Source organism: Spea bombifrons, chromosome 3 (assembly GCF_027358695.1).
Source record: "Spea bombifrons isolate aSpeBom1 chromosome 3, aSpeBom1.2.pri, whole genome shotgun sequence".
Taxonomy (NCBI): domain Eukaryota; kingdom Metazoa; phylum Chordata; class Amphibia; order Anura; family Pelobatidae; genus Spea; species Spea bombifrons.
Window position 1 is genome coordinate 102,058,421 of NC_071089.1, and position 10,780 is coordinate 102,069,200.

General features: G+C 38.0%; 1 protein-coding gene across 1 annotated transcript in view; it reads right to left on the minus strand.

Annotated features, from left to right (window-relative positions):
- Positions 1 to 10,054, minus strand: part of LOC128484114 (vertebrate ancient opsin-like) — a 47,370-nt gene extending 37,316 nt beyond the window's left edge. The window contains exon 1 of the mRNA XM_053460433.1: positions 10,005 to 10,054. Coding sequence (XP_053316408.1) covers positions 10,005 to 10,054 — 50 coding nt within the window. The remainder of the gene's footprint in view (positions 1 to 10,004) is intronic.
- Between the last annotated feature and the right edge of the window lie 726 nt (positions 10,055 to 10,780).

Here is a 10,780-nt window from a genome sequence, read left to right on the forward strand (position 1 = left end):
AAGGAAATATATATCCAAATAACATAAAAACAGACTACTAAATCGAAATGAGTGGTTTTCAGAACGGGATTCAGTTATTCTGGTCTCATCTGATTTTACCACAAATGTAAAATTTCACTTTTAAGCTGTTTTGTTCCTTTATTTTGCCATAAGTTAACACACTTTACAAAATATTTTTCTTACTGACAAGGTAAAACAAATACGTTTACAACCTTGTAACATTCAAGTGCAAAACAGATGGGTTGGCAATGCTGGGTGTGGCATATTCTCATACTTGCTAACTGTCTCGATTTTGCCTGGACAGTCTTGATTTTGATGCACTGTCCTGACAAAATTATGTCCCAGCATGTTTCACAGCTTATGCATCTCTCGCCTCTCTTCACTGAGCCTCGGAGACTCAGTAAAGCTTCTCGGAGGGCCACCACCACTGAAGAGATTGGAAGGCACTCATCAGTGAAGATGAATATGAACTGCTCATGCGTGTCTCCTCACCAGGCCTTCTGAAATGTTTCCTCAAAGGGATGGAGCCTCCACACACACACCTCTTCCACCCTTTTGAGGAACTGATGTGTGAGGCCTTGGTCAGGAGAGTGTGAATAAGTATGAGTGAAAGCATAAGTGAGACCTGACTAGCACCCAAATTACACACATATGACTTGCCATCTTTGCCCCCAAATAGACCAGCATAAGTCAGCTTTGTCCCCAAAAAGCCCGGCCTGTGCCATCTTTGTCCCTTAAACATGCTGCGAGTGCCATCTTTGTCCCATAAACACCATGCCTGTGCCACCTTGGTCCCCAAAGCTCAAACACCCTGCTTGTGCAATCTTTGCCTTTCCACAAATCAATTATACATCTATGATACACAGAAACACTTTTACAGTCACTCACTAATTCACACTTTCATTCACACAATTCATTCACACAAACATTTATTCTGTCACTCATTCACACAAATCATTTACACATATACATTAATGCAGTCTCACAAATCATTCGAGCAATTAATCCACACATGAATCCGTTCATCCTCTCATTCATTCACACAATTCATTCACACAATCATTTATTCTCTCACTCATTTACACAATCCATCCACACATTAATTCATTCTCTCACTCATTCACACAATTCAACCACACATTAATTTATTCATTCTCTCATTCGGTCACACAATTCACACACACATTAATTCTTTAATTCTCTCACTGATTCACACAATTCATACACATATTAATTCATACTCTCACTCAATTCACCCACACATTAATTATTTCATTCTCTCACTCATTCACACAATTCATCCACACATTAATTCTTTCATTCTCTCACTCATTCACACAATTCATCCACACATTAAATCTTAAATTCTCTCACTCATTCACACAATTCATCTAAAAATAAATTTATTTATTTTCTCACCCATTCACACAATTCATCCACACATTAATTAATTTCTTCTCCCACTTATTCTCTTTATTTCAATTGTTTTACTACCGCCTTTCTCACTAGCTACCCCTCCTCCCTTTTCTTGGCACCCCTCTCTCTCCATCAATCAGGGTTCCCTGCACACAAAAAGGACATTGTTTCAATTGGGGGGGTTGCACACGGGGGGCACAGCATGATGTAAGGGGGCCATGGCCCCCTCTGCCCCCCTGCTGATGCCATGGCCCCCTCTGCCCTCCTGCTGATTAAGCTCATGCAAAACACTTGCCCTGACCAACACAAAATGTGAATACATAATTTGAGGAAATTTGTTTTACTATCATTTTTTAACTCTCTGCTACTCTAATCACTAATTTGCTTGTTATTTATTTATCTACTTTCCTCAATATAACCTCTGTAACGATGATAAAATTCACCTGCCTGATATAGGTGCTGCACTGCAAATATATCTACTGCAAACCAAGAATGTATGGTAGTGTTGCTGGGAACCTGCTGTGCTGCAAAGTGTCCCTGGAAATGTTTTTAGATGTGACAGAATGCATTTGAAACTTGCTACTAGCATTGCAGAATTGTACAGGTCTAATTGTCAGGTTATCTCAAGTGTATGAAAGTTTTTCAGTAGAATCCTTTGCTTATTTTCCATGCAGAAGACGTGTTTGGATTTCATCTGAGATGGGTTTATGGCACCCATCTCAGCCATTTCTTAACACTATTATCATCTGTAGCTGACCAGAACATATACTATCCTACATTGCTGTAAAAACCTTCCAATTTCTACTATTTTGCATATTTGACAAATGAATGTGACAAAGATAACCTGAGTAAATAAAAATGCAGTTTTTAAATTATGATTTCATATATAGAAGGAAAAAACCAAACTGGCCTTATGTAAAAAATGAATTGCCCGCTTAGTTCCTTAATCAACCCATTGAGTTTAATTTCACTAGACACACCCAGGCATGATACCAGCCCTGTTGAGTCTAAACATTAATTAAATGGAATCTCTCTTGCAAAGTGAAGTAGGCTAAAGGGTCTCCAAAAAGCAGTACATGAATCCAACTTCTAAAGGTATTTAAGAACAGAGGTAGTTTTATCAGAGTCTATACAGATGTTTAAACAGCAACTGGATGATTACTTGCAAAAACATAATGTTCAGGAATATAATTTTTCAATTATGGGGAAACAGCTTCTTGATCCAAGGAGAGATCTGACTGCCATTCTGGGGTCAAGAAGGAATGTTTTTCCCTAGTTTGTTGCAGGCTGAACTTGATGGACACATGTCTTTTTTCAGCCTGTGTAACTATGTAACTATATGTAACTATGTAACAGAAGAGATAAAAAGTAATTGACATCTATCAGTCTGGAAAGGGTTAAAAACCCATGTCTTCAGTGAAGTACGGTGAGGGATGCTATCAACAAATGTAGAAAGCTTGGAATAGTGGTGTACTTTCCCAAGAAGAAATTCCTCCAAGAGCATATTGGTGATAAATGTAAGTCACAAAAGAACACAGACTAACATGTAAAGCACTCCATGCCTCACTTTTCTCAGTTAAGGTCAGTATTCACAATTCCACAATAAAAAAGAGACTACAAAAAATGGTATCCATACCAGAGCTGCAAAGCGAAAACTACTGCTGAGTCCAAAAAAGAACACAAAGGCTCGTCTCACATTTGCCGAAAAACATCATGATGACCCTCAAGACGAAGTTTTTTGAAGACATGGGTCCTTTTACATCTGGCATAAAGCTAACACAGCATTCCACAGTAAGAACGGCATACGAACATTCAAATGTGTTTCAGGACCTGGGTGACTTGACATAATTAATGGAATCATACATTCTGCTCTCTACCAAGAAATCTTGAAGGAGAATTTCCAGCCATCGTTATGTGATCTAAAGCTCAAGCACAGTTGAGTTATAGAGCAGGACAGTCATAAGAAGCGCACAAGGAAGTTCATCTCTGAATGTCTCAAAAGAAACAAAATGAAGGTTTTGGTGTGGCCTAGTCAAAGTCCTGACTTAAATCCAATTGAGATGCTGTCGCATGACCTTAAAAAGGCAGTTCATCCTTTAAAACCCTATCCCATCGTAAGTGAGAGCCAAAATAACGATACTGAAGGACAGAAGCAGGCTTGCATATGTATGGTCTTGATCAATTTATTATTATTATTATCTTGTATATATATAGCGCCAATAATTTATGCATCACTTCTTAAAATACATATATTCAAGGTGTATGACATGACTAGAATTGACACACGATACATTAGGTGGAGAGAGGCCTGCTTGCAAGCTTACAATAATTTAAAATGTTTTTTTCAATCTTAATATTGTATTAAAATTTCCTTAATGCCATTATAGCCACCATCGTCCAAACACCTTTTACTGTCATAATCTCATGATCATAAACTCACTCCTAAGTATACAGTATATGTCTATATAGATAAAACACACATACAAACATTATATAAAGCTAAACTAGTCTCTGCCACAGGTAGGTGAAATTGCATCTATAACAAAAGCTTTTTCTACTTAGGCTTGTTTTAAGGTATGAAAACCTATAAAACCCACTGCCCCCTGTCATTAAATTGCTGTTTTTATTTGAATTTTTAGTGCCATATTATAAGGTACTTTTTAAATCTATCCCCATATCATAAGGATATTGTCTGAACAAAAGTGCCTGATATCTTACTGAAGCACTAGTAGGTTTGTCTGACAATCGACCATCTGTAAACCGTCTTCTATAAATTGCTTTACAAAAGATTTAGCATTATTGCCATTTAAAATCTCATGTGGATAACTCTTTTTTTCCCTTCACATTTGGAAAAGTTTGTGCTTCGGTGGGAAACATTTTTATATACAAACTCTCTTGAACTGTTCCTCTACGCAAAAAGACAGGAAGAGACAAGTGCGGAGGAGAATTACTTCCCCCAGCTTGCCTTCAAACACCATTTACCGTTTCCAGTACAACATATAAAAAAGCGTTGTCCTTGAAAATCACAGGAACCCTAAAATCTTTGTACTATTATACCGAGTAGACTACTACTACTTCTACTTGTAATTTAACAAACACACATTTACAACACAACACATGTAGTGTCTACAACTTTTTTTTTTCAAACTAAACAAAATAATTTAAATTTAATATCTCTGAATATTATTAAATGTCCCCTTGCTCTGGACAATATGAGACTTTTTGCTTGCCCTGATGCTCAAGCATCAAGGACTTGCTTCTAATTAAACCTCTACATGTTTTAAAGCAGTATATGTGCGGATTCTGACTATGAGCATAATTTACTTTTGGAATGAGACACAGGCTACAGCTTCAATCAAGCATGTTAGTAGGTAGGACATTGTGCTGTGAGGAAGATAACAAGAAAGGGAATTTAGATTAAGCAAGAGAAACCTTAAACATATCCCAAGGCTCTGTACATTGCTGGTTTATTTATAATGCCAAAATATTCCATGCAGTCACACTCAACATTGTAAAAAAGATGATTCTGACAATTAATGTGTAAATAAAGGCTCCAGGCACTCAAGAGTTCCCTCATTGTGAGGTCGAAACGTTGTTTTTTTGTCTCAATAAATATGCCTGATGCTGGAACTCTTGAGTGCCTGGAGCCTTTATTTACCTACTGGATTTACTGGGGAACTGGCCCTTCCTGGCACGGTTAAGCACCTGGGTTCCCTTGGAGTGTGCAGATTCCTCATTCTGGTTATTCTGATAATCAGTGCATCATCATAGGAAGAAATAGGAAGAAATAATCAAATTGCCCAAACAATTGTGTTATTCTTGATATCAGTGCGCTATATAATGTCTGCTATCAGTTCCATAAGATCTGTAGTATTACATACAGGTTCTTCTTACTTTATTACTGTCAAAAAACAATGGGAAGTGAAGGCAGGGATATAGAAGAGCCACCTCCTGTTACATTGTAATCATCTTTTCCATCCGGCTGTCCTGCCAAAGCATTGTGGGCTGCAATTTAGGGTCACAGAGCTTTCTGCATCTAACGCCAGCAAGTTATGCTACAGACACTGTTCCCCAGGCAAATTTGTATCTGATGTGGCCCACGGCTACATGTCTGCTAGCAATGCTATATGAAAAATTCTGTATATGCATTGAGATACGGAAACTGAAGGGGTCATAACACGAAATATATGAATCTTTTCAAAGAACCAGCTGTCTATAACCCTGTTGATTTGCATTCATCCTTCCATGTCGAAACAATATGGGTAGACTCCTAATGTACCAATATAATTATGTTCTAGCCAGTGAAACACTGTAAGTCAATTATAAAATATACTGCTTCATTTTAAAGTCCCCTCTTTCCCTTGTTAATGTAAAGGTAGAAACATTGGGTCATATAGATTTCTGTTGCTAACGAGAATATTAGGTAATGCTAATGAATGATTAAGTAGGTTTAGTGAGAAACACATTTAGCCGTGAGCCTATGCCCTGTATCTGATCGTGTGGAAAAGTGTATCCTGACCAAGGACTACAATAAACATTCTTATTTTATGGACGTATTGCCTTGTGGTCTGGTGTTGGCTGACGTGTGGTTTATTATATAAAGTATACTTGGTAGAATCTAATCATTAGCAGCTATTTGATGCCATTTCCCCCACTAATTAGCAGCACGGCCAGTTATATAATAGCTAACCATATATTTTCTGAGAAAAGCAGATGATTACAGGAGCATGCTTACACTTACAGTCTGAGACTACTCATTTTTTTAAGTGCATGTGGACTTTATTGTGTTAGTACCTGTGAGCTTAAGGAATTTTCTTCCCTTTAAGGTTCAGATAGCAATGTTGGGTGCTTCTGGTTGTTAATGCAAATCGTTGAGATTTTCTAGGTGGCTTTCTTCTGAAATATTATTCTTTAATAGGCAACCATTACTTGCTTCTTATATTTTATTGACTTAACTTTATAATTTTATTTATTGTCTAGAAAAAGCAAGACTAAAAACAATTTAATGGCCTAGCATGGTTACCCACATAAGTCCTGGCCATATCTAATTTGTGATCATGACTAACTCAACTAATTATCAGGAAACCTAAACCACAGAAACCAATTCTCCAGTTACCATTTCGGACTAGTGGAATTTTAGGTACATGTAACCTTTTCTTCTGATTGATGTCCATGACCTCTTGTAGAAATATGTGCTTTAATTCCTGTTAAGTCCACATTAAGCTCATTTGGCCCACTCTTTACCATTCTATCTATCCACACATTCTGCTATCCACACTGTCGCCCCCTTCCTCTCTGTGTTCTGCACTATTAAGGCTGCTCTCTCGACAACACATGCTTTTCTGGGTCTTTGCCAGCATTTTCATTTTCTAGGTTACAAAGGGATCTGCTGTTTTTAAAGCCTGATTCGTAATAGCAGAAAAATGTCTCCTGAATATATCCCCGAAGCAATTAAAAGTATAAACATAACACAAATGAGACAGAGGCTGCATCCCTACTGTCTACAGGTCACTCTATACAAGGTGCATATTTATTACAAGACAAGGAAGCATAGATTAATAAAGAGGCAGATGGATTTTAATGTTTTATACTTTGTATAAAACATCATCTTTGAATTAATGAACAGAATATAAAATAACGTATTGTTGCTTTTTAAATTCACTCTGAAGAGAGCGCTAGAATAATGTTAAAGCTGTTCTGAATATTAAAAAAAAACAAAGTACATGGGAAAGCTTGTAAATTAAGCAGGAAAAGGGCAAATCAAATGGTACAATGAGTTCTCATGCTCTCTCAAATTATGCTCCTTTGCAACATGTAAATGAGTTATCAGAATTTTTTAAAAAGAAAACCTACTTGCATTGTCCTTTTTAATTAAGCTGTTTTGCTAAAAAAAAAAAAATTGCGGTTGCATAGAAATGTATGCCTTATTGACTTATTTAAAAACTCAGTTTTTATGCACTGTTATACTGTAAATCTATAAAGCATGCCTGCGCAAGTACTGCTTGGTGATGTCCCTGAGACTGAAATAGGTGTGACAAAAGGCAAACCATTGGTTACCTATTGGTAAATGCTCCAAAGTTCATGCACTTCATCTCTCAAAAACTGCTGGCTATAGGGCAGGGGATGACGCCAGGACATTCATGATACTGCTAGGCCTAGCCTTGCTCAAATTCTATAAATTAACCTAAAGGCCTTTTCTGTACCAGAACAATGCACCAAATTAATGCAAATGATCTTAAAAGGATCTACCAAGCTGGAAATCATTGGGAATTATTTTTAAACAACCTGTTGTAAAACTGTTAAGGAATTATCCTGCTGACTGATCCCCTTTTAGCCCTTTGTGTAACTTTAGCTTTTACATGCACTTTGAGTGGCGCTTTTTAAGTTTTCCTGATGTCCACCTTGAAAATGTATGGGGATTTGCCCCTCCTCCACAACTCATGGTACGCTATCTACCAGCTCCAGTGCTGGCTACCCAAATGTTGCAGGAGCAGTAAGGAGACCCCCTGTTCGTATGCAGAAACACTCCCACGGATACCAGCTTCAAGCACCCAGTCAGTGGCGAGAAATCTTTGGACCTCTGAGGAGGCAAGGAGCTGCAGTTTTTCCATAAAGTATGTAATTATTTTTTTTTAAAAAAGGTTTCAATAATATATAGTAATATAGTTATATAGTATAGTAGGTTGAAAAAATACTTCAGTCCATCAAGTTCAACCTTTCACACATATCTGCGTCTAAAGTTCTGAAGTTGATCCAAAATAAGGCAAAAAAACCCTACTTGGGGCAATTACTAATTCCTTCTTGATTCCATGGTGGCAATCAGATTACTCCCTGGATCAACTGGAGCTAATACTTTTAACAGCTGTAGCCCTTTATGTTAAGCTTAACCAGAAAGGCATTCAGACCTTTCTTAAAAATATCCACAGAGTTAGATAATACAACATCCTTAGGCAGAGAGTTCCATATTCTTATTGTTCTTACTGTGAAGAACCCTTTCCTATGCTGATGCTGAAACGTCATTTCCTCAAGTCTCAACTGATGACCAAGTGTCTTTTGTATAGACCTCTTGGTGAATAGATAACTAGAGAGCTGTTTATACTGATCTTGTGTGTACCGTATTGGCCCGATTATAGGCCGCACTTTCTCCTCTCAATTTAAGTCTTTAAGTGGGGGTTCAGCCTATAATCGGGGTTTAGCGCAGGGATGCGCAATCTGTACCGCCCGACGCCCGGGACATGCAGGGTTTTTTTCCCCATATAGCCCTGCTCCATGTAGCCTCCTCTGTCTGCACGATGCATACAACCCCCGCTGCTGCCGGCACTTCTGCCGGGGCTCCTTTGAATGAGCACCTGCGTTACATTACCTTCTAGTGCTCCACCATAGAAGCCCCAGTGGGAGTACCAGCCAGCAGCAGCGGAGGTTGTCTGAGCCCATCGTGCAGACGTTCACTGGCTGCTCTCGCTAGACACCAGGGAGTCTGGGAATGCATTGGTAAGTCGGGGGGCAGATTGGCATATCTGGGGGCAGAGTAGCATATCTGCTGGTATAAAGCATATCAGGAGGCAGAGTGGCATATCAGGGGACATAAAGCATATCAGGGGAGCAGAGTTGCATATCTGAGGGGCATAAAGCATATCTGGGGGCATAAAGCATATCAGGGGAGCAGAGTGGAATATCTGGGGGGGGCAGAGTGGCATATCTGGGGGGGCAGAGTGGCATATCAGAGGGGCATATCTATAAATAAGGTGCATTACGAATTAAGGGGGGACCTTAAAATGGCTATTGGCTTTTCATATTTGCTGACTATGCCGCATAATAGGTACCAAAAATGGTAAAATACATGTATCCCTGTTCATTAGATAACCATTCTACGCGTGTATTTTTTCTTTAAAAATATTTTTTTCTTTAAAATAGCACCAAATTTTAAGGGTGCGTCTTATAGTCGGGTGCAGCCTTTAATCAAGCCAGTCAGTTAATGGTCTATTTGATTTTGACATAAAGTCAGCAGATGGCACGCTTAAAGTTCACAATAAAAATGGCTTCATCTGGATAGTACATTATTCAATGTTGTTTTTCAGTTGTTTTTTGCTGCAACTAGAGAGAGTATCTGTTTTTTTTTATTCTTTCCTAAGTGATTGATAGACCGAGGACTGCTATGAATATTGCAATAACCAGATAAGGCTGCTTACAGCACTGTAGATTGGCTTAACGGCCATCATCTGCTTTCTAATTATGTTTATATACAAGTTGATCATTCTCCTGTTATCTCACTATGGTGGAACAGTGAACTTGAAAAACTCCCATATTTTGTAGCTATAGCTTCTCCTTTTCAGGCAATTATCTATGTGTCAGTACAGAAACTCTTCCAGTTACAGAAATATTCACATGACACACAGCTTACATTTTGTGATTCCATAAATTGCTGACTGTGAATTTTTTTTTTTGAAAATCATATTATTATTATTATGTCATACTTTTATTTCTGTGTTTTATTTGGGCAGTTCTACTATTCTTTTGTGATAGTTTCCTATACAGGCTTTTATTTGGTGTATTTTGAACTTGACTGTCCATTAAATAGAAAGGCTTACCCAAGGTCACAAGGGTGACCACGGCAATCCTCAATGAGTTCTTCTACCATGGTAATCTTTGTAACATTTTGACACCGAAAAGCTTAATAGGTAGATATTAGAGGTTGATGATAATGAAACATACTAACGTTTCTTTCCTTTTCAGAAGCCCTATTTATACTTGACTGTTCTACAACCTTGACAACCTTGTATTTGTCACCCTTCTATAACTCTGGATTTATTTCCTGGTTTATGGATCATTATAACTACTTTGATACAATTCTTGGTCCAAAGTGTTATTACAGTCTCCTTCCACCTGCCCTACAGGTCTGCCTATTGGATACAAGTCCTTTACACCACTACACTCTCCTTAAAATATGAAACAATGCTACTTAGTCTTAGGAATTGTAAGCTTACATTTATTGTTGATAATATAATTTTGTTGATATAATAATAGTTTTGTTGCTTACAAACAGCTCATGTGGATAACGATATCTTAGAAAATAAAAAATGAATGTCAGCTGCAAAGAATGTAGATCCTGCCCAGAGATGTTTTTTGCATTGAATTGAAAGCCTAACAAAAGGACCTGTGACATTGTGATGTCTTATTTATATAGGTGATGCTTCTTTCCTGTGTTTGCTCATACGTGCTAACGTGCTGGGTCCGGAGGGGTCTCTGCCATAGATGAAGTACCTGTTTTTTACAACTAAGAAAATCATTAACCCCTTTTGTTTGCTTCTGCTAAATATGATTGATATCTCTCTGGATGGAACCACCACGTGCACAGCAGACTCAT